General features: G+C 38.1%; 3 protein-coding genes across 4 annotated transcripts; all 3 read right to left on the bottom strand.

The window, feature by feature from the left end:
- Window positions 1-167: 167 nt before the first annotated feature.
- Window positions 168-3,652, bottom strand: LOC138623581 (protein disulfide isomerase CRELD1). 2 transcript variants are annotated; one of them, XM_069703171.1, is made up of 6 exons: window positions 3,547-3,652; window positions 2,572-2,760; window positions 2,395-2,478; window positions 1,538-1,633; window positions 1,286-1,426; window positions 168-1,195 (listed from the first exon to the last, which is right to left on the bottom strand). In XM_069703171.1, the coding sequence occupies exons 2-6, from the start codon at window positions 2,741-2,743 to the stop codon at window positions 975-977; spliced, it is 714 nt and encodes a 237-aa protein (XP_069559272.1). In that variant the 5' UTR covers window positions 2,744-2,760; window positions 3,547-3,652; the 3' UTR covers window positions 168-974. The 2 variants fall into 2 exon arrangements, with proteins under 2 accessions (XP_069559272.1, XP_069559273.1); XM_069703172.1 differs by having other exon boundaries at window positions 2,572-2,743.
- Window positions 3,653-4,211: 559 nt separating this feature from the next.
- il17rc (interleukin 17 receptor C) lies at window positions 4,212-11,749 on the bottom strand. The gene is made up of 14 exons (XM_069703335.1): window positions 10,249-11,749; window positions 9,337-9,571; window positions 8,511-8,614; window positions 8,314-8,428; window positions 8,184-8,225; window positions 7,964-8,082; window positions 6,896-6,952; window positions 6,732-6,792; window positions 6,377-6,603; window positions 5,954-6,007; window positions 5,816-5,867; window positions 5,590-5,685; window positions 5,159-5,197; window positions 4,212-5,083 (listed from the first exon to the last, which is right to left on the bottom strand). Exons 1-14 carry the CDS (start codon window positions 10,354-10,356, stop codon window positions 4,479-4,481), a joined length of 1,914 nt encoding a protein of 637 aa, XP_069559436.1. The 5' UTR covers window positions 10,357-11,749; the 3' UTR covers window positions 4,212-4,478.
- Window positions 11,750-11,839: 90 nt separating this feature from the next.
- LOC138623668 (inter-alpha-trypsin inhibitor heavy chain H3-like) lies at window positions 11,840-24,106 on the bottom strand. The gene is made up of 23 exons (XM_069703334.1): window positions 23,902-24,106; window positions 23,099-23,259; window positions 22,873-22,977; window positions 21,620-21,782; window positions 21,393-21,503; window positions 20,880-21,008; window positions 20,614-20,730; window positions 20,314-20,482; window positions 20,114-20,224; window positions 19,837-20,018; window positions 19,540-19,719; window positions 19,326-19,447; window positions 18,036-18,319; window positions 17,921-17,938; window positions 17,213-17,248; window positions 16,536-16,580; window positions 15,830-15,907; window positions 15,622-15,711; window positions 14,947-15,051; window positions 14,573-14,741; window positions 13,287-13,435; window positions 12,971-13,055; window positions 11,840-12,857 (listed from the first exon to the last, which is right to left on the bottom strand). The coding sequence occupies exons 1-23, from the start codon at window positions 23,974-23,976 to the stop codon at window positions 12,743-12,745; spliced, it is 2,799 nt and encodes a 932-aa protein (XP_069559435.1). The 5' UTR covers window positions 23,977-24,106; the 3' UTR covers window positions 11,840-12,742.
- Between the last annotated feature and the right edge of the window lie 44 nt (window positions 24,107-24,150).

Here is a 24,150-nt window from a genome sequence, read left to right as displayed (position 1 = left end):
GTAAAAGATTACTAATGTGCAACTTATTATTCAAAACATCTGCAGTTGGATTCTAACAAATAAAAATGACAAACTAAAACATATTCAAATACATTTACTAACTTCAAATTTTTAACAAAGACTTTCCACCAAGTGCAGCAGAAAATTTTCTTTGTTATCCTTTTGCTCTTGCTATCTTCACCCAACTGCAAAAGTGAATTAGTTTTTCCCAACTTTTATATACAGTTTAAAACTGTGTTCAGATTATCCACTTGCTCACTCCATAATGCACTAAAAAGTGAAGAAAAAAACCCCACTCAGATTGTAAATCTACCTGGTGTGCTATATAGTAGACAATTGGCCAATTCAAATGCAGTCTTGATGCCATCCAAATAAAACTGATTTCTCTATCCTCATAATAGAAATCCAACCTCACAGAAGGAGGTGTCCTGTCAACAGTGTGACTCATCTCTTTTCTTTTCTTTATCTTTGTAAAAACATGTTTTGTTGCAGTACTACAGGTGACCACTGGTTTGAAGGGAGAAAGACATGCATGCATATGTTCTTTAGGCCTGAAAATACAGCAGCAAGAAGACATTTTCGAGCGTGCCATTTTTAAAATGAGTATCCAGTTCTCCTCGTTATATCTATAACTGGCACTAACTTTGTGCTATATGCTTTTAAGACTTGCACAAGACCTCATCAGTGTCGTTGTTTTCCCACACTCAAGATAATGACATTGTGAATGTGAATCAAGCACAATATCAAGGAGCTTTTAAAGCCAATTTATTCAGCCACTGACTTTAAATAGTAGAATAAAGATAAACAACTGCAGCAACCAAAGATTTTTTTTAAATAACTTATATTGTTTAAAATACATGTGACTGCCTAGGATTCACTTGCTTTGTCTGAGCTTGTTTAAGGCCTTACCGAACAGTGGCTCAAGCATTTGTGCATCTGCTGTACGGAAACGTCTTTTTCGTTACCTTGGAGCTTCAACGTCCTTTTAGGAAGCTGTCGATCAAACGGTCTCCTCTATCAGAAAGCCAGTAACCCGCCATGGCTGCTACTGCTCCCATGAATACAGATGTGTATACCATGTCTCCCTTGGCTGCAAGTGTGGCCAGAGCACAAAGCACCACTCCAAAAAACATCTGCTGCAGCACCTCCACCTCCTCATCCTGGATATCCTCAAACAGGCCCTTCTCCTGAGCACCTGCAGGGGGAGACAGATGAGTGAAGAGAAGCAGTCAGTTTTCTTTTCTCTGACTAACTGCATGCATGATCAACATTTGATGGCACTCACTGGCCAGCTGCTTCTTCACGCAAACACTGTCTTTGCGGATGAATCCTTCACCACAGTCACAGCGGAAAGAGCCCTCTGTGTTGGTGCAAATCTCATCCAGACCGTGACAGGCGAGCACCCGGTCACTGCATTCATCTATATCTGAGCAAAAGAAAGAAACAAGATCAAATCTCGCTGAAGAGTATTCAAATACTGCTGCATGTAATGCCTAAACAACACACACACAAAAAAGAATCTTTTATTTGTAATTACCCAAACACTTGAACCCTGTCAGTCGGTACCCAGAGGCACATTTCCGGCAGCGAGCTGGTCCACTACCCATACAGCCCACACAGCCCGCATCGCACCCTGAGAAAAGAGTGACCTTTTAATATTTTTTACAGACTGCACTGCATTCTCAATCTGCTGCAAATAATATAAACGAGTGGAACATACCACAAAACATGAATAAGATGAGACAAGAAGTGCTATTTCACTTTTAATAACATGTTTCGGTTAGCGTTACTTCTTTCAGATGTTTGAGCTTCTTTGAAGACAATGATGGTCAGAATTTGACAATAGAAGACTGCTATTATTTTTATCTGCTTAGAGTGAAATGTTTCTCTGCGCTTACCTAAAATCTGTTTCGGGTGTTTGCCGGCAAAATTATATTATTTTTAAACTAAATGAATAGAAGTTAAAGGGAAAACAAAAAGCTTTATATTTCTATCAACACTCACACTTATTTGTTAACCAACAATATTATTTATGGGTGTATTCAGATATATTTTGACTTGACTGGCGACAGTTTAACACCATTTATCAGTTTGGGGATCCATTTCCCTGAATTAATAATGAAACAATCACTCATTGAGCAGATCAATAGTAAATGACTTGTTGTAGCTATTCATTGGGCAAAAAACAGTCAATTATTTGCTGCTTTTGGCTTTAATAACATGAGAATTTCCTGGTTCACACTAAATTGATTAGGTTTTGGTTGGTATCACCCTCTCAGGTAAATTATGATTTCTTTTTTTCAGACACGGCCTAGATTTATTTGTTTTTTTTTAGTACTTTTACAGTATTATCCTACAAATGTACGTTTTTTTCACCATCTCTGAGTCACTGACCTCTGCACTCAAAGGATCCTTCTGTATTAAAGCAATAGCTGTTTGGAGAACAGTTTCCCAGTTCGGTGCCACACTCATCAATGTCTGAAACAGATCGAAACATGTATACATTTACTGTCCTGTGTTACAGTTCATGATGATTTCCATGACTCGTACACAAGGCTCTGCATACAGTACCTACACAGGTGTTATTATGGAGTATCCATCCAGCTCTGCATTCCTCACATCGGCCATTTTCTGGCCCTGAACACTTAATGCAGGCATCTGGACAGCTGTGCACCTGAACAGCCAACAGACTCCACAGCCAGGCAGCCAGCAGCAGGTTTCTGTGAAGCCTCTTCACTCCCATCTGGACCGAAGGTAAAGCTCCAAAATATCATGTCATTGTTAAATGGTGCTTGCAAGTTGGGATGATTATGAACTACGTACAGACTGCTGGAGATATAAGTCAGAGGGGGACACATAAGGGGGGGGGGGGTTATCCCATATCTCATCACCCCTGGCCTTAGGATCATGGATGAGAAAGCAGCTGAATATTTTGTTAATGAAAAACAAAATGAACGGCATTGTTTTTAGTCTTTTAAATGCAATTCCTCTCAATATCAAATTTGTTATGTATTTTGTATTGCTCTATAGAGCACTTTGAATTAACGTGGGTCTGAAGGGGGCCATCTACTATACATAAACCTGCCTTGTGTACGAATTGTTTTGCATATTTCACGCTTTTATCTACCAATTCTGAATATTTCAAAGGCAACCATTACCGATTTTACCACACTATTTAGGACATCTGACTATCTGAATATATGACAAATATTTTACAAATAAATACGTTCTGCTTGTAAATAATAATTTAAGATTAAACTACCAGAGAAAACATAGAATAAACACTTGTAACAGAGTAATTTTGAATTATGGTATTATTATTATTTTTACTTTACTTTTTACTTACTTTTCCCACTTCTGTGTGGCACATTATAAACCGTATGATAAATAAAACAGTTTCTCCAACGGTTTGAATGGGTTGAATAGACTGTGTGGTTGTGAAGGTTCAAATTTCACACTGAAAACTCAAACAGTAAAACTTGACACTGAAAGAGTCAACACAGCCTTAAAATAAAAATCGAAAGATGAATTGAGAGCGTCTCTTACCTCTGTGTTGCTGGTGTTTCAGCTGAAACTGAGTCTTTTGTAAAGTTTAATCGCAGCCGAGACGCACTTGACACATTTCCAGATTTTGCTGTGTTTGATTACAGACTCTCGCCCAAACATCCCGAGCGAGCGGGGAACGTAATAATCTCTCAGCACCGCCCCTCCGGCATGGAACGAGGCATTTACCAAGCACTTCCGTGTGTCTTTAAAGTGGCACCAGATTAAACCAATAAGATCCACCGCTTTCCTCAGACAAACAGCCAATCACAACCCGACATGCTCTATGCGCAAAAACAGCTCGAGCATATTTATTTATAGACATGAGTGGACAGTCGATATAATTAGTCTGTAGGATTTTAAGTTAGACATGTTGCAGTTTAAATAATATATTAATTCTATAGTTTTTCTGCGGTCAATAAATCTCATGAAATTACCAAAACCAACAATGAATTGATCTTAAAAATCTCAGACTCACATGAATGCTGCTCCTTCCTTACAATGAACATGGTCACTGTAGTTTATTGGGTCAGTCTTATACACTGACCTACTGCCGTTAATACTGAAAACAGTCCACAACAAAGAAACTGTTTACTCCTGTTTAGTGTTATTTGATAAAAAAAAATAAAAATAAAAATAAAAAAAAACTACAATACCAAGCTGCTTCAGAACTTTATTTAACATCAGAAGCAGAGATGATTGTACATTTTGGTCTTTTTATGAAATGTGTTGACTCCCACAATACTATAGTAGTATATAGTATTCCAATATTATTATGATCAGGATTCCTATGCCTCCAAAGTGTCTCATCTTCATCAAGTCCATGTCAGGTGAGTATGTCCTTCATGGGCATACATGTTCATTATAACATTCACGAGTGATGCAAAGGCTTTGTCCCCAGGTTTTTTTTTCAACTCCAAGATAATATTATCAGTCTATATTCTCCATCCATCGGAGGAACCCAAACTCCACTCTGTCCATGTCATTCTTCCTGGGCCCTTCTCTGTCTCTACAACACCCAGCTCATCTAGAAGAGCTTGAGTCTGAGAGGGAAGCTGGAACAGCGGCAGCCCCTGAAGAACCACTGGTAAAGTCCTGTCACTGCTGTGTGACTGTAGTGGGTGGGAGTCAAATTTCAGCAGCAGAAAACGTTCACCAGCCCTGCCCAGCTGCTTGTCTGCTTGAATGATGAACAGGGAGGCCGTGAACATATCCGAGTAAGGGGACGATGACAGTGGTAGATCCTTGTCTCCCCGCTTCATGACACCATCTTCATCCCGGTGGGTCCATTCCTCTGTTTTCTCCAAGGCTTTGTCGGTCAAAACAAGCAAAACCCGTCCACCGTGGCTGTTCAGCCTCAGCAGCTGCGAGTGCAGCCATGGCAGAGGCCCCAGAGTGCACTGCTCCTTCCTGCTCCACTGGTCCACAGACACACTGAAGCCCTGGTCGCGGAGGAAGGACCCGAGCTGACATACTGACTCTAAGACGCCATCATACATGTCTGGGGGGCTCAGCAGCACCACATGACCCGTTCTGTCGACTTCAAAGACAAAAAAATAAGTAAATGATGTCAGAGATGTCCTGTATCACTGTGACTATTTAAAAAGAAACTTACTCTGCACGAGTCCTCCATTGTTCCAGCTCCATACCCATTCTATATAAAAAACAAAAAACAAAACTGAAATCACAAGTAAAGATACCTGAGGGTTTATCAGATTCACCACAAGGATATTTATCTCCACAAATAATTGATTCCTTAAACTGTACGAGGCAAATGAACACATTCATACTTAATGAACAATCTCTACCACTAAGATTTGTTATTCAAGGGGAATGAAAGGACCCTTTGTGGGAATAAGTGCCTGAGGATATTCCTACATGTGGACAGTGCTTATCTTATCATGAACTGGTTACATATTGTACAGCAGAGACATTTAACACTGCTCTGTATTTTTCCTGTAATGCAAGGTTTTTGCACTATTGATAAATGTCTAACACACATGATGCAGAAGAGAAAAGATGAAAACAGTCCAGAGTAAAACTTACTTTTGACCAAGTCATGAAGTAAATAAAACATGAGTGCAGTCAAGCAAACCAGCAGCATAACACCGACAACCAGGAGACTCCAGCGCCACCTGCCAGCTGCAAGTAGCAAAGAACAAAATTCCCTTAATAAAAAGCTCAACTAACAGGTGATCCATTGTATTTAAGCTAAATATTTATTGTCCCAACCAGCATCAGTTTCTGTGACTATAAACTGTGTCAGGCTTACTGTTTTCAAAACAGAACGGACCCAGCTCATGTTGCGCTCCCTTTACTTTCACCTGCATAAATGAATCAACATAAATGAGTTAACTAATCTTCAGTAAAAACTATAACTATGACAGGAAGATGGTTATGAATACTTTACCATCACACAGGGTGTGAGCTGTAGGTTGATGTTTTCAAACACCCCTGTTTTCTCCTAAACGGGACAAAATTGTAAATCTTATTAGTTAATTAAACATGCTTCACGGGAAGACAAAAATTCCCCTCAAGATCTCAAGAACTTTTGAGTAAATGTGAGTGAAATAATGCACAACACATCTGCAAAATTTCAGTTTGATAATGCAGCAAAAACACTATTTCACTCAGTGCAAACATCCAATATTTCAAATAAGAGCTGGAACAAGATGATACAGAATACATTTGTGATAGTGTCAGACAGTTTGGCAAGGATGTTTCTGAATTTAAAGTATTTATGGGGAAATAAAGGGGCAAAATGTGGATGTTGAAGGGCTCAAACTAAAAGAGACAGGCTGAGTAAGAAGGGCCATGTTTAAATTGTTCTTACCCAGTGTCCCTTGCTGTTTTGTTTCCATGTGTCTTTTTTCAGCTGTTGTCTGAAGGTATTTGTCTCCCTGCACCCGTTCCCTCTGTGAGAGAGACACACTTCACCCTCCAGCCTGCAGGGGGCAGACAGGTTCCACGACAGCATTGTGCTATAGTCGGTCATTTTACCAGGGCGCACAGACACCGACACATTTTCCCATATGTTCTTTTGTACGACATGTAGGACATCTAGAGTAGACACAAAGTGAATCATGGCATCAGCATATAAAAGGTAAGCCACCTGCCCCACCATTCATCCTGTGAAGTGAGCAGAAAATAAATGATGGCAATGTATTAAAGAAAACATTAATTCTCACTTGTTTTATTGAAGGGGCAGTGTTGAGTGCGTACAGAGGTCCGTTCATCATCATCCCATACCTACAGCACATATTGACACAAAAGCATGTTTGTCATGCAGTCATAAGACACAGGACTGTTGATAAGTTTGGCAGAAGTAACCATGATGTAAAAGTGACAGTACCTGGAGACACGTGCAGGGGGTCACTGAGTACAGTGGGATGGTCGACCTGTTCCAACTCTGTAAAACAAAATGTAAAGGTGTCATATGTAAGACTTTTAGTTTAAAACATCCAAAAATAAACGGATATTATCCACAGAATGTGAAGAAAGAGCCGGTTTGAAGTAATGTTGAAGACGCCCATGTATTGTTTTGCACAGATGTCTACTAAAGGTGGCGTGCTATTCAGCTAGCCCCGTCTTGTCTCGTAACCCAATGCTTCAACAGGCGATAGTGAGTCACCGTAGTGTCCAGTCTGCCCTCAGTCCGACATGAGAGAAAGAAGGAGATGCGTATTCTAAGCAAGCTGCAACTAACCCTGAAGTCGCTCATTGGTTTGTGAACTGCCGATCTGAAGTCTCGAGGTATTTCAATCGTCATCATCTTGCTGTTTGGGAGCCATAAATCATGATATTTGGACAAGCTGGGGAGGAGCGAGGGCGGATTCTGACTCTCTCTTCTTGGGAACCCGAGAACACTATGCCCAGCCCACCTATGACAGAAACCTGGCTGCACTACAGGCCTGTCAATCCAAGAGACACACCCCAAAAAGTACCTGCATTTTGAGGCCTCATATCTAATTCAAATCGAATTAATGATGGATGATTGACTTTGTATTTTAATGAGAGAAGTTGAATGGGAGTCTGTTGAGCTGGAGTCTTTTTGTTCAAATGAATGGACCAGTAAACATTAAGATGGATAAAACTTTTGGCAAAAAAAAAGAAGCAAAATAAGTGTTAACTTTGTCATTGCTTTCGAACTCTGGAAACAGACCGGACACCAGTGACTCACTAGCTCCTCTTCATGTACAAACAAAGCAGTGTTACAAGTGAGACTTCAATCCTACATACTGCACCTTTAAACGTAGAATGTGTTACATGAGTTAGACTAGTTACACTGTAACACTGCTTGTAATGGTGCTCTTTTTTTTTCTTTTCTTTTTTTACTAAGTAAAGGATACGAATACTTCCTCCACCAAAAATAAATACCAAACTGTCAATGCCATCAGATTCAGGCTGTGATATCACTGACCTGACAGTTTCCTTCCTCCTCATACTGGACACACACAGATGGGAGGGTTTTATTCCTGCCCTTAAACAGCAGCTCCACCTGATTCTTCTCTTGGTTTATTACAGTGCTGATTGTAGGGGCTGAAAAGTAAAAAAGGATCAAATGCTTTTGTCCTTAAAGACAAATACAGATGTGAAATGTAACAAGGAAAATTAATACATGTGTGTGTTTTTTTTTTTACCGTAACACTTTGGCACACGTTTCTGCAGCTCCTTGGAGCACACTGAGAACAAAGAGTGATATGTATGTATCAATGTTGCCATACAAGTAGTTAAAATTAAAAATAAATAAATAAATTTAAAAAACTTTACCTTCATATAGAGAAGGAGCAATAAATTCTCGCATTAGATGTATTGATTTAGGGGGATAAACATACATTTGACTGCTGAACGGAAACCCATCTGGCTTCATAATAACCATGGCAATCTGTAGAGGTCACACACATACACAGAGTTTACAACACAAGGCGTCTGGGACTGAGATTATTATTGTGTAATAATGGCAGTACCTTTGTCTGGTTATGTTGCGCAAGAGCTGCATGATTAACCGTAAACTCCACCTTCTTGCATGTGGGCAGGGTAGCTGCTATTTTGTAACACACCATCACTGATGCTATAGAAACAGAATGCACAGCAGAAGTAGAGTTCAGAAAAGGAACCAGTCAGTCAAGCATTTAAAACTCATCACCTCACCTCCAAAACATCAACAATGACACCAGTAATGACTCATGGTTTTTCCTGCGAACTATGACTGCATTTATGCTGAACCATCAGTCATAACTTCAAAGCATAGCAGACATTTTTGCTGCGACTGATTGTCTGTCTTCCAGACAGCCAATTACTTTTATTGATGCCACTACATTTGAATTTAGCCATTTTAATATTTCCACTTTGAATGACAGTAAGGCTTTGGTCTATAAGGTACATTGTTGTGCTTTTTGCAAAATGTTAACATGGGAAAAGTACAGTAACAATACAACACAATCATTTCCAGAGTAAGGGGTGTGTTTGCGCATTCCTTCTTCCAGTAATAATTTACAACATCCCACGACAGGCTCTTCAATAGCTTACTGTCAAAGCTTGGAAGGCTTTCAAAACAGTTCATGTTTGTAATTACAGCACCGTGTGTAACTTTGGCAGAAGAAAAAAGACAAATAGTGAAGATGAATTGTAGTTTGCCTTTAAGTCAATCTAAAATTTTTGCAAGTTGATTTTCATGCTGAAATTCGATGAAATCCTGAATGGCGGGATATGACTTACAAACTTGTGGTAGCCTACAATTTGGGAATCAGTCCATAATAACATGAAGGTTAATGAATAGATTGATTAATTTACCTTTTGGATTGCTCGTCTCGTCACTGTTATCCTCCTCTTCAGACCCAGAGTGGCCTTCATCCTCCACGGCTTTCTCTGGATGGATATAGATCTCTGTCTCAATCACCAGACACAGTGTACATGTTGTTCTGTCCTCACAGCAGAGCTTGAAATCTGGTTTTATGTTCTGAACATCCACAGTGTTCTTTGGTTCCGAGAGAGACACCTCGTCTTTCATGGTGCAGTCAGAGAGACCCTGAGAGGAGGCAAGATTTATGAGGGAAAATTCTACATTAGTATATTATACATGAGCCTGGACAGCAAATATTTTCTGTTTTGAGGACGATATGAGATTCATATGACACTGCTGTGTTGTGACAAGCTATAACAGACATGTTATAGGGTTATAGAAATTACATGGTTAAAGAACAATGTGACAGCTTTAATGTGTATATGTCCAGACGGGACGTCCTGACCTTGACATGAAGTTGATGAACTTACCTCCTAACTTTTGCTATACAGTGAACCCTCGTTTTTCGCGGGGGTTACGTTCCAAATAGAAACCGTGATAGGCGAAATCCGTGAAGTAGTAACCTTTATTTTACAATTGAAATAGATAGAACTGGACATTAAATATATCTACGTTACATATAGTCGTAATGTGATTTCAATGCACGATGCAAATCCGTGAAGCAGCGAGACCGTGAAAGGTGAACCGCGTTATAGCGAGGGTTCACTGTAATGTTAATGCCCAACATATTACTGTAACCAGTAACAGCCTCTCCTATATCCTATAACCTTTTTTTTTTTAATTGTACATAGTTCTCTGTCACTGTATTTGCTTCATATGTTCTCTCACCCTTTCCATAAAACTCAATACAAAAAAAAAATGTGTAAAATGTACTGCAGCACAAGAAATGTCTTCTTCAGTACCTGTGAGCAAATGACTTCCTCGCTTTCATATCCAGAGATTTCCAAACCACAGGCTGACATATGTAGAGTCAGTAAAACACACCAGGCGGACCATCCGGGAAGAAACATTGCACTTTGGAACACTGCAGGAGTGTTACAGCAGTTCGCTACACATATCTTTCTTAAGGAGCAATGCAAAAACCTTGTTCAACAAGTTTATTGTCTTCCTCTCCATCATCGCTTCAGCTGGAGATTGACTTGATGATATTCATTCAGACACTGCATACAGGAAGGGCAGTGAACTGAGACAAACTGTGAGAGCAGAGCTGTGGATGTTACCTGGGTTTCACCTTTGTTTATGACCTAGTGAAGAAGAAATATATATATTAGGCTTTTTGGCTTTGCCTTGAATAAAATATAGCAAATGAAATTTAAACAAACTCCAGTTTAAGTGGCCTTGACAGGCAGTTGTAATCGTGAACTGATTGATCCCTTCTGAAAACACTTCCAAGCATTAAATTAACAGTTTTATGACAAAGGAAAGGAGCATGTTAATGTTACATTACAATCTGTATCAAATTATAGTCAAGCAAGCTGATAGAAATACATTTTTAGTTAGGCTACTTACTGTGTGTTTACTAATCCATTTTAGGTGATCACTCCAAAGTGTGTTTCCAGTGGGTGTTCAGCTCTGCACCTTGTCAAGGGAGCCAAAGAGTGCTCGAGTCATGTGAACATTGCGCTATGCAGCTCGTCACTGTCTTGACTCAGGAGACACCCCACCCCCTGTCTCACCGTCTCTCTCATTTTATGCATCTATCTGATTTAGTCTCAGCAAATGTGCGTAATCCTGAAACTTCCTACTCTGTATTCCTAAATATTGTGTAACCAACAAGAACCACAATGGTCAAAGTCCACAACTATCTATTTTTTTCAACAAGGCTCTATCTTGAACCCTTGATTTTAGTTTTTGTATACAGATAACAAGGGAGGAGTTTAACAAGTGAACACTTCACAGCTGGTGTTTGTGGGTTTAAATTTGTAACTAGTTCCTTGTCTTGTTACGTGGATTTCGCAAAGATTCCTCATTTTACAGTTCCCAGTAAACTGCGGCCAAACGAACAAGTTTATCACCCGCACTCAAAAGAATGCACATACCTTTGACCCGCACTAAGAATTCACTGAATAAGAACGATCCTAGAAGCAACATAATGCTTCACAGAGCAGCTCAACCGGTTTAACCACATAATGTTAAACAAAACACACAAAAAACAACAGGCCTGCCCCTCGAGAAATGTGTTCACAGTAAAATGGAAAAAACAATAACACACTTTGTACTTTGTAAACTGATGTGGAAGACATGTTTTTTTACAACATGGGTAAGTTTCACTTCACAACATTTAATTGATTTCTGTAGTCAGTAGATTAAGATAAGACCTCTCCTTTGTTTAAACAAAGGCGAGGTGAATAAATAAGAATAAATATGCAGTTAATGGAGCAGAATGACCTCCAACTCTGCTGCGCACTGTCAAATCTTAACTTAAGCTCTGAACACAGAGCCTGTCATCTTTTTGTCTATGTTGTGGTTTTACTAGTGAAGAATTTGAATAGCTTTATTCATTCAACAAACTTTATTTTACTTTCATTCATAATTATTTGCATTAAAGCTTGGGCTACATTTGAATACACTTTTACAAACACTGAACTCCCCACAGGGAGACAAAGCCTGCCTCATGTAAACATAAATTCAAAGCGTGTCTATTACTTCAGTGCACATATTACATGAAGTAAACCGTGAAGAAAATGTCCACTGCTTTCACTTTTAGTCTTTATCATGGATAAGCACATGTATGCAGGTTTCACAGGTTAATTTTGATGCACATTTTACCTATTTCAGATGCTCAGCAGAAACGCAGGAGACCGTGTGATTTTGTGTCCAAACTATGACAGTAAGCTTAAGGCCGGCTCACCTGCTAACTAGACTCTTACAAAGCCTGTAGTGATGATGAGGTGCTTTACCATATGAGTAGGTGTTGTTTTATGGTGGTGGATGATCAGAAAGCCTTATAGCTCCCTTGTAGATCTGTCAACCAGCAGTGCGTAGTCACATTTAACTATAAAAAAAAAAAAAAAGTTTTACATTTCATGATTTTAACCTTTTATTTAAAGGTGCAGAATTAATACCTATTTTTGACAACTCTGTGCATTCAGGTGATCTTGGAAGGTAAACTGATGAGATAAATGCAGTGCTGCTTTTGTAGAACACATGTCAACATAAATTCCTGATATATTATATATATATATTTTTTTTTTTTTAATTTTTTTTTTTAAGTTTGCAAGCATTATTCTATGGATCTGACAAATCTTCGATTAATTTTTAAGTTCATATGAGACATTTAGAGATCTGGGATACTTTTATATAGTATAGTAACAGGTGGAAAGATGTTTTCCACAAGTGTTTCTCCTATTTTTCTCTCATATGAAATATTTTCAAGTGATTCAACATGGTGGCCTGTTAAAGTTGTGCAACGAAGAAATCGTCCAGAGGTCTCTGCAGGGCGGACTCCGCAGACATGTGCCAGCAACTCATTATCGGGAGAGCCACAATACTATAGTCAAGAGCACCAACGCTACAAAAGAAAGACAAAAAAGATCATATATCTTTGTGTACTGGAGCCACAGTAGCACTCTAAAACAGCTCACAAATAATAATACAAACAATACAAAAACAAACAAAATGTACCTAGTAACATCAATTTCCTGGTCTTTGATCCTCAGTTTTGTGACAGGAACTCGCTGTACCTCCTCATAAACTGCTGGTTTTAGAGCTGGACACAAAGCAAGACATGAAATGAAAACCTGGTACTTAAAGACAGACAGCAAAATAAATGTTGTCTTGTTTAACGAATCATTTCTCCAGGAAGCACCACAGTTATATGCAAACATTGATTCAATATAATGTTGACCTGATATTAAGTCGTAACAGCGAATGCAGCAGTTTTAAGTTGTGAAGCAATACAGAGAAGCATATACAAACACAAACAGCCTTTTTTACCCACCTAAAATTCCTTCAGTGTTGTTGGCCGATTGCAGCTGTCTTAAAACTGGCCAGAGGAATTCTTTGCCATCCTTCTCATGAACTAAGATGACCATGCGTGTGTCTCCAACTGCAACATCTATCTCCTTGCCCCGCCGAATCACCGTCACACTAGAAAGAGAAGCATCTCTTCTTAAATTTTTGGTTTAAAAACTCTTCTTAAAGGACCTACGAACCATCACATACAATTTCACTTCTCTTGGCTGACTTGGCCTGCTCAGGTTGAAAAGGTGAAAAGCTACTCTGGGAATTACATCAGTGCACAAATCCGTGGACCAAATATAATATAATACATAATTTGTCTGGCAGGTGCAACAAACCTTTAGAAGAGAAGGATGAAGATGTAAATCAAACTAAGTCTGCACAGTCCAGCACAAGCCGGAGAGATTTCTTTCATCCAAAATAATTAAAATCACTGTCTTTGATGTAAGCATCTGTTGTAAACAGTGGTTGTTTTTAGTTGTAAGTCAATTACAAATCAACATCATAAATACCATCAGGAATGTGGATGTATAGGTCCGCCATTGGCCTTCTCACCTTCAGGGCTGACCAGCTCTTTTTCACTTGTACACATCCACATCGAGCCTCTTCTCTTTACAAATAACATATCTGAACCTCAATTCGACACTTCAGTACCTCATTTATAACCTAATGTCACATCAGAGTGGCTCTTTTAAAGGTAAAGGCAAACAATTTACACAGGAAATATGCTCATCCACTTTCTCTTCGGAAATTAGATGAGAAGATTGATACCACTGTAGTTTTGGGAAGCACACAGAATTAGAAGATGTAAACCACTCTCATTTCTGTTTAATAAATATGAATGTATCTCTTGCAGCTATATAGTTTAGCTTAGCATCAAGAGCGGAAACACAGGAGACCACAGCCAGCCATTGTTCTCCTGTTTTAAGGTGACAAAATCTGCCTATCAGAACATATAAAGCTTGCTAATTAACATCTTACATGTTTAATCAGCACAAAAATCCAAGCGTAGAACAACACATCCCTTAAATTGCTGTTTTATTCAGCGATGTCTGATAATATTTCTCATTAAACCTCAAAGATTAACGCCACGCTATACAGCTGCTGACAGGAGAGTGACTTCAATCTTCTCCTGTAACTCTTGAAGAGAAAGTGAATAAGTGTATTTCTCAAAATGTCAAGGTACTCTTTCTCTACACAACTGAGAATCATCTTGGATTAATTTGTGACCATTATAATGCAAAAAAAAAAAAAAAAAAAAATCACCTTCCAGCTGTGATGTTATCTTGTCCAGTGTAATGTGCTGTTGTCTGTCCCTCTCGTACAGACACTCCCTTGGGATAAAACTCAACATGATCATCAGTACTGAAGTGGATGACAATCCTTTTGAAGCCCCCACTTTGAACTGAATCAAGCTCACCATTCACATACAGCTCTGAAACAAAAGAGACAGACTGCAACTCAACATCACACAACAAACTAGGTGATAAATATAGAAAATGTGAAAAAAGAAGAATGATAATTTTCTGTTACACATGGAGAGAAAAATACTTAAATTATAAGGGTTTACTGTCTAAGTGGTTTAATGTGCTGACAGAAAATAGTGACGTTTTCTTTAACGCAAGAGCAACATTACTGACCCCTGCTGGGATGGTGAAGTAGTTTAAGGAAGACCGGTGCAGGGACATCAAAGCAGACTGGAGCAGACTGACTTTCAGTTTTTAGCAAAAACCTTTGGAAAAGACCTAGAGATACAAAAACAACACACACACACACACACAGTTACACAGCATGTAGAAAAACATACCCTGAAAATAAACAGCTTTTATACTCTATATGAATTCAACTAACTAAAACAGCACAATAGCATGTTTCAATGTTTCTCAACTTTCATGTGGTGGTGATCATTAGATATCTTACATAAGACTGGCATCAAACATTCCGTTAGATTATATTTACAAAGTAAAAGCATGCCTGGACAAAAACGTCCTCTGATTTGCAAGATTTGTGGACAAATTGAGTGTTACTCATGAACTAGCTGGCTGTTTTCAAAATGTTTCTCTCTTACAGTATCACAGGTAGTGACAAGTCTACAGTACTGTTTTCCACACCACAACAAAATATGCATATTGTGCCTTTTTTTTTTTTGTTCATTTTTATTTTGAAAAACCTTCATGATGAAGCGAAGGTAGCTCACACATTTAAATTGAAATGAAGTACCACTTCTTTTTTTTATCTCCTATTTTATGACATTTTGTATGCAGCAGAGATAAATGATCATGAATATCATGAATTAAATATATGCAATACTCTACCAGGACTAGCTGTTATCAGAGGGTAGGCCTTGCCCAAATCACCTGCAGCATAACCTGAAGTAGGCAAGACATCATATACAATGGGACCAGCTGTAAGTAAATGTAAATAAAGGCAGATTATATATATATATATATATATATATATTATATATATGGTATTCATATATATACCCTGAATACCATGAATTACAGCGAAGTAATACTCTACCAGGAATAGATTTCATGACCCAACGGTCTGCCCTATCTTCTACTAAACCACTCGAGGGCAACAATGCAGGTTTAGCATCTGTAAATAAATACACAAAAAGGCAGTTACATACACTGATATTACAAAGCTTTAAAAGACATTGCATGAAGTTACAAAGTTTTCACCTACAAATGTAGACATATATATAAAAACATAACTATGTATAATCTAAAAACTAAAAGATTTTGGTTTGTAAAATGTAAGCATTCATGTTCATGAAGTTTTGGAACTTTTATTTAAAAATGTGAAAGATTATTTAATTCATATTTCTGACATTTTTAGTTGTTCCACATTCTTTACTTCAACTCCATTTCCAAATAAATTGGGACGCTGTGTAAAATGTAAATAACAACAGAATATAATGATTTGCAAATCTCTTAAACAGCCAGCAACACATCTTTTCAGTGAAAATTCTGATCCAACAGCAGCACCGTGTGGTTATTTATAAAAAAAAAAAAAAGATCGTGGTAATCTTTAACTCGAGACATGAAATGGGGTTAAAAAAAAAAAAAGAATCTATCGATGGCCACATCCGTTTCTTGATGAACATGTTTTATGTTTTAAATCTTGCTAAACATATTTAGTTTGTAAATATTTAACATCAAATGATGTTTTCATTGATGACATAGTCTGACATTTTTTTGACTTTTTAATATTTTATACCTACGTTGTAGTCGAACTTTAGGAACTCCTTTTTCGGCGTGGTATCGACCTTGAAAATGAATAGTAAAATTTAGGAAGTTAGTATTTGTTCTTTTTGGTAAAAATGTACAATACATTTTATCAATATATTACATATTTAGAAATGCCTCAACAATTAACTCCTAAAAACTCACTTTTACACATTTCAAGGTACTTGTTCTTTTTGGTAAAGTAAAAAGAACCAAAAAGTACCAAAGTACCAAAAATAACAAATACCTTAAGTAGTCTTTACTACTATTAAACAATTTGCATTAAAAATTGATTTAAAAATCAAGAAAGATTTCTGAGGCTATTACAACTTAAATTTTGTAATGATAAGAAAATAAAAATTGCAAGACTTGTGTTTTGGAATTGTGGGTAATAGCCTAAAAAGTTTAAGACCATTTTATTTGAACTGTGAGAAGTAAAATGGAGGATTTAATGTTATTGATTTAAATTGTTACAGTACATTCATTTTTAGAACACATCAGTTGAGGTGGGATATGCTTCTCCCCCATTGTTCTAAGACTGCCTCGAGCTCTAATCCTGTGTGTACAAACGTAAAATCCTAATCAGACGCTCAAACCCCATCAAGTGGCTCCTTTCAACCAAAACAAAACCATGTTTCTGTATTTACATCATAACAGAGCACCTACGTCATACCTGTACGGGAGAGAGCACCATCAAGAAAAGGAACACCTGTTGACAAGAAATAGCTTTCACTCATTTGTCTTGCTGATCTATAGAGGTTTTGGTAAAATTTAACAACACTTGTGCATTTCGATATAAAATGTATATTTTGGTTAGGGATCAATCAGCTGTACTGAAAAAGACGCAACATTTTTTCTCATGTAACGTTTTAGTTTTGATTCAGATTTATCTGGGGCATCTTTGAATTTATGCTAATAAGACTGCAAATATCCAATAAGGTAAAAAGCATGCATGTACAATATGTTGTAAGCTGTATAAAAAATTGCAGCATCACCCGATGTACCTTTCGAATGTGGTGGGAAACCTCTGGGTGCTAAAAGGAGAGTCACATATTTTTTTTTGCTTTAAACTGTATGTCATTTCACTAATCTGCCTTGTTGCGTGACAAGGGTATTAATTGCCTAATTTTGTATTAATTGAATGTTAAATAATAATTTTTTTGGTCACTTTTTTTAATTGTAAACTGTTAATGAATATTTAATTAATTAATTAATTAATTTTGTCATTAATTAATTTATCACATTTCACAAATGAATATTGTGCCCAGTTCCAAACACACTGATTTATAAATATAAGTGCCACCCAGAAACTTACAAACAGTCTATAGTTGTGCATTCATACATTGCAAAAAGGCCACTTCATCATCCAGGTGTGTCTTACCTGGAACCCCAGCCATCCCTGCTCAGAGAGAATGTAGAGAAACAAATGCTGAACACTACTGACTTTGCATTGCCTTGTTTTTTTCACATTTGTATTGCTCGGCAGCAAAACCTACCGACCCTCAAGAGACTGCCGGCACCCCAACCACCACCGCCGGCACCCCGACCGGCACCGCCACTGGCACCACTGCCACGCATTGCAGTGCGTGCAGGAAGGATGAAAGGGGGTTGCCGGTTCTGAGGTGTTTCACCTTCTTTGGGTTTATGAAGCACATCTGTGTTCTCCCCCGCAGGCTTAGTGACCACCATGGATGTAAGTGGTGTCACAAAGCTGTACTTCAGCGACAGCTTTAAAGCCTCTTTCTTTGCTTTCTTTTCCTCAGGTCCAGATAACAGCAGCCTGTGTCATAAATTGTTATTTAAATATGAATCACATCAGCAAAGTTTAATAAAGTTAATTATCTTTCAATACTAATTTTGCTGTGACCTCAGCAAGCCCTTTTCTATTCACCATCCAAATACACCATGCAATATTCCAAGATAAAAAAAAAAAGAAGATTTTTAACTACTTTCTGAAGTTGCAACTTGTTGTTGTTACTGGGGGGTTGCCATCTGTGTTCTGATTCAGGAACACAGACATCATTTGGGAAAATGGGAACAAAATCGTTTACCATCATCCATTTATCCAGACAGGGGGTTCAAAATGACAAAGTATCTTAAAATATCCTTTTGGATTTACAAACATCACCAGTTAATTATTTCGCAGAGAATTTGGACCCACACTAGGATTTGGCTTCCCTTAGTGGATGTAACACAAACACACTCACTGTTGTCCACCTTTTTCTTTTGTTGATAAATTTGTGTTGAAATCTTAGTAAAATCTTTACATTAGGTCAATTAGCTATGAAAACTGTAGAGGACAGTCATCGTCTGTGCTAGAAAATCCACAAACACCAGCTCAAACTAAGAAAACCTGAAACTGAAGACCCAAGAGATTTTACGAAGTATATGTGGCACCAGTACTAATGAAAATTGCATACAAGCCCTGCAAAAACAGAAAGCTGTTGTAAAATATAAATTTTGAGATTTGGATAGTAAGTCAGGATTCAACAATTAATGGATTAAGACACAGTGTGTAGGATTTTAGTGGCATCTGGTGGTAAGGTGGCAGACTGAAACCAACTGAACACTTTTCCTTTACACTCGCCCCTTCTGAGCATGTACAATTATTTATGGTGACTGCAAAACTTGCAAAAGGCCTTCTTTAAAGGCAGTGTTTGGTTTGTTTATTCTGCGTTTTTGTAGAAATATCATGGTGCAACAGGGCGTGTTCCGTGTGGATATGAGGGGCTCATTGTAAGGTAATAAAAACAGAACAGGGAAAAGACGGCAGGTGTCGTACTCACATTTTCTCCAGAAGCTGTTTAACTGTGAGGTAGGCCCAGACTCTCTGGATGTGGTCGCCAGACTCAGTTCCAGTTGGCTCCAATGAGGTGCTTGTGTTAGAAAATGTGATCTTTCTATCCCCCTGTCATAAGCCAAACAAAATGTCAGCAAACAGCAACTTTCACCAGGGTTTAAGAAAATTACAACTGATGTACAGTGTGGATCAAACCTTACAGAAATGGCTACAACTTGTGGAGCGAAGGTTTCAATGTCGTTGTCAGTGATCTGACCGGCCACCACAATTTCAGAGCCATTATAATACTGGCTAAAGTTAGTCTGGGTTAGATTGGTTCCTCCAACATAGATCATTGTTACATCTGTCAACAGAGGGGTGGCGACCTCCTCATAGAAACCCTGTAGGCATACAGTATGGACACTATATGAATGCTTCTTTTCTCTGTAGCTCTATTTTTCTGTGGAAATGCATGAAGTCACACAGTTAAAGAACATTCATAACGTGATGGAAACTACCTTCAGCTGTAAATCAGCATCAGAGTCTTCATAAATCCGTCGTGCCGAACCATCGTTCTGCAGTGCCATTTTCTCAAGGAACTCAAAATTGACATCAAACCCGAAACCAAGACAGTAGAGCGGGAATTTGCCTGCAATAGTCCTTCTTACATTTGACTGTATTTCTTCAAGATTTGTCACCCCTGCAAGGATACAGCACGTGTTTTTTTATTTGTGGGAGGAAAATCTCCATTACAATATTTGTGCATGTTTGTGTGCAGGTGTGCTTTATTCTAACCTGAGGTTGGGTCTCCATCTGTGAGAAGTATAAGGATGGATGCTGAACCCTCTCTAGGATGTACATTCAGCATACGTGCTCCTTCTAACACTGCTGCATTAATGTTTGTAGCTGAAATGCAACACAACATGTTACATTACTGCCATTCTGCTGCTAAATGTTCATCATCTAAAATAAATGTATTTATTAAGAAATCTCACCTCCTCTATCTACAATTTCCCGTGCAAATGTCTTTGCACTCTCCAGGTTTTCAGTGTTAGCCAGAACAAGTTCTCGTTTCCAGTGAAAAATGTTGGAATCAAAAGTGATAAGACCAAAGTAGTCATCTTCTGCCAAGTCATTCAAGATATGAAGTAAGGCTATTCGTGTCTGGGCAAAAACATAATTTACCCATTAAAAGTTTTTTTTACCAAGTAGAAAAAGCTTTTAATAATCTTTGTTTTGTGCGTGTTCCTAAATTGTGTACTTGTCTTTAAAAACTCACAACATAAATACTGTACCTGGTGCATTTTTCTGCCGTGCATTGAACCACTTTGGTCGATAATAAAGACAACGTTTTTTGGTATTCGGGAAAGACTAGATGGAGCAAAGTGATGAACAAAGTACCCAGTGGATCTCTGAGCGGGAGTAAAAGGGAAGTTTGATTGGTTAAAAGTCTGAAGAGACATGAATATTTAATATCCTGTCAGACACATTTTTTGGTGAATATATTTGTGTGTGCACGGTGCTAACAGACCAGATAACGTTTAATTAACACTTGCTCTACCTTGATGTCTCCCAGTGTGGGATCCCTGTTGACATCATAAACAATAACCAGATCTCCATTCATACCATGCTTGCCACAGCTGTCACATATTTTTTGTTGGTCCACTGTTGGATAGAAATACACCCAGACCTGGAAACAGAATGAACACAATTTTATACACTCTCTATCCATGTCTCTTTTTTTGTTGTTGTTGTTGTTGTTGGGTTTTTTTGGGCCAACGTGTCCTCTGCTTTTAAGAGTTTATTTTAATAGATACAACTTTGTTGTCACTAGAACACCATTGAGTACTACTAGTACAAGAAAATCCAATTAATTTAGAAAAAATATAGTAGCAAAGGGACATGCACAAGGATGGGAAATAAGCCAGAATGTACTATGTACAGCATCAATAGATGTAACTTTGATATGCACGGTGGCGTTATGTATAGTATAGTTTAACAGTTAAATATAAGCGACAATAAAATAGCAATTAAGCTTAACACAAATATAACTTTTCATGAGTGCATGCTGTACCTCTTTGTCTGCAAATGTTTTTGTGATAGCATTAGCCAAGGCCTTGGTGCTTAGTCCTCCTTTCACGTCGACGAAACGGATGCCTGCTTTCTCGTGAATGTACACATCAACCTGGCATTGAGTATAATTTTTTTTTTTTTTTAAAAAAAAAAAAAAAAAAAAAACTGTTAGGTGTGCTGACCACGGGAGTTTCATTTCCACTGAATAGATAGCAAAAGTTAAGACACCTTGAAGTCTTTGACAGGCTGCATGGGTCGAGCGTGGATTTGCAGCTCGTACTTGCCAAGCGTGCGTTTCATCAGTTCCTCATACGTAAGTTCAAAGGTGACCTTTTTGTGAGCAGCCACCGTTACAGAGGTCTTAAATTCCTCCAGGGTCCTCCCTACGGAACTACAACAGAGGCAATAATTATTGCGTTAACTTGCATTAGACAGCAGGTTACAAGTTACGAGCGGGACCTTTACATCCGTCAACATTTAAGCCCCTGACAAACGAGTCAACAAAATGCCGATTTAACCCCCCCCTCCCCTCTGCCAGGTAAATCCATCTATTTTACAGTATGCAATGTTTTCTGGTTTGACATTCCCACGTTGGCCATTTGACCATGCGCACCAGAGACTTCCGCTGGCCTGGCAGCTAATTTCCAGTTGAGCCTCGTGTTAATTTGAATGGGGATCACGTAAATTGTGTGGCTTTTCTAGACAACCCAAATGTTATCAGACCACATGGATCACATTTTGATCATGAAACTGGTCACTTGCCAGTAGTTTTAACATCTTTTTTATTTCATTTATCCATAATTTATCAACAATTTAACATTCGAGGAAGGAAGCATGTCTCAACCATTGACTGTAGCCTGTATAAAACAACATGGTCTCAACAGAGTTTTGTAATTAGATCACTGGCAGAGAGGGAGGACGAAGGTTTCACACTGCAGGTTTAAATAAAAAGTGATTTTTAGATGGTTCTGTTTGAATAGAATAGATTATTTTTAAGTAGCCAATATTTTTGCTAGGAAAAAGCCCAAATTTTACAAGTAAAAAAAAAAAACAAAAACATTATTTTTTATGACGGCAAATTTTTCTTTTCATTCTCCCATATCCTGAAGAACACGGGAGGCTCTTTTACAAATATGTACAGTATAAAAACAGCTGTATAAATCAGAATCAGAAATAGCCTAAATTATTGAGCCCTGTGGAGAAGTTAGGTCTTGTTAATGTTGTTCACATTGTAAAATAAAAATATATAAGCATGGAGAAATTATAGGAAAAATAGAAAGATGAACAAAGAATAAAAAGAAATGGCATTATGCTACAATACATTGCAAAAATAGAATAAAATAATAAAGGAAGAAATGTGAATATATTCGTCATACGACATTATATAACAACAGTTATAACAGAAATAATGCTGAAAAGTGGGATCTATAGGCTAAATAGGTTTAATTACAAGAACAACATTTATCCAGCAATTCATTTACCTGACAATCCCAGCGCTTTGGCCATGGGACACAGCGTCAATGTACTGCTGCTGAGCTTTCTCCTTACCTTTCACAACACCATCATACACTTGCCCATCTATAAACCTTCAGAGTAAGAAAAGCTTTAGTTTCTTCATATACTTTTTAGAGTAGCCTGTAAGATATTTTATGGTACAGTTCTTTATATAGAAATGTCTCCAGATTTTCACATTATTGTTTTACATACATTCTGAATTTACTGATGAAGGCATTTTTTGGAATCCGAACATGAAATTCAATTTCCTTTGACTCGTTGACACGATTGGCCACACGGCTTGTGATGACAGTGGTGGCATAACGACTGGTCACTGTGGAGTTGATATGAAAGCTGTAGATGTCCCAGTCGTCCTAAACAAACACAGAAGGCATATTTCTTTAAACAAAACTAGTTTGACTGATGTCACTGGCTGACGACCAGCTGACCAAAGATCAGAAGGTGAATATGTTGATGGATGACATCTGTGAAATATCATTGGTGTAACAGCAGAAACACCCCATTCCCGTTATTTGTGACTGAGCAAATCCACACTCCCAATACTCACACATTCATGGCTCACACATAAAAAAGAAATGACTTTGGCTTACATTAATTTACAAAAGACTTACTCTACTTACATCAGTAAAACAAAAACACACAGACACTAATATGTTTGTGGTTTTGTGAGAATGACCATTGACATTCTTAACCCTCACAACCAAATGCCTAAATTCAACCCTGACCCGATAACCTATTTCTGACGTAGAAAACTAAAACTCGTTTTGACCTTCAAACAGCCCTTTACAGGGATCTGAGAATGTGAGGAAAGTGAGGACATTTCTACAAATGTCCTCCCTCCCAAGTTCTAAAACTACAATTGGTCCTAAAAAAAAAAAATCAAACACACACTTCAAATAGCTGTTGGATTTCAGAGAAATTTACACAGCGGTGGAATACATCCAGTAGATTCTGTTTCCTTGTCTGGTGCTCGGCCCTTTGTTTCATGACCTTACCTTGCTTGGAAGTGTGGCAGCCAAAGCCAGCAGCAGCCCAAAGAGGCTGATTTGCACCACAGTTCTCCCCATCATGCCTCTCACCAGACTGCAGCCCAAACAGCTGAAACTGTCTTTTTAACTCAAACAAACAAGAACAGCATTAACGTGTAATTTTTTTTTTTTAAAGGGCAAACTCTTCTTTCTCTCCCACTCCTCTCTCCACTCTCTCACTTGGATATTTCACCAAAAACAAACACACCCACACAA

Source organism: Brachyistius frenatus, unplaced genomic scaffold (assembly GCF_029030835.1).
Source record: "Brachyistius frenatus isolate BFR_SWC_R1_liver_20210118 unplaced genomic scaffold, ASM2903083v1 Contig_45, whole genome shotgun sequence".
NCBI classification, from domain to species: Eukaryota; Metazoa; Chordata; class Actinopteri; family Embiotocidae; genus Brachyistius; species Brachyistius frenatus.
Note: the sequence above shows the minus strand (reverse complement) of the source record. Positions and strands in the feature narration are given on the sequence as shown.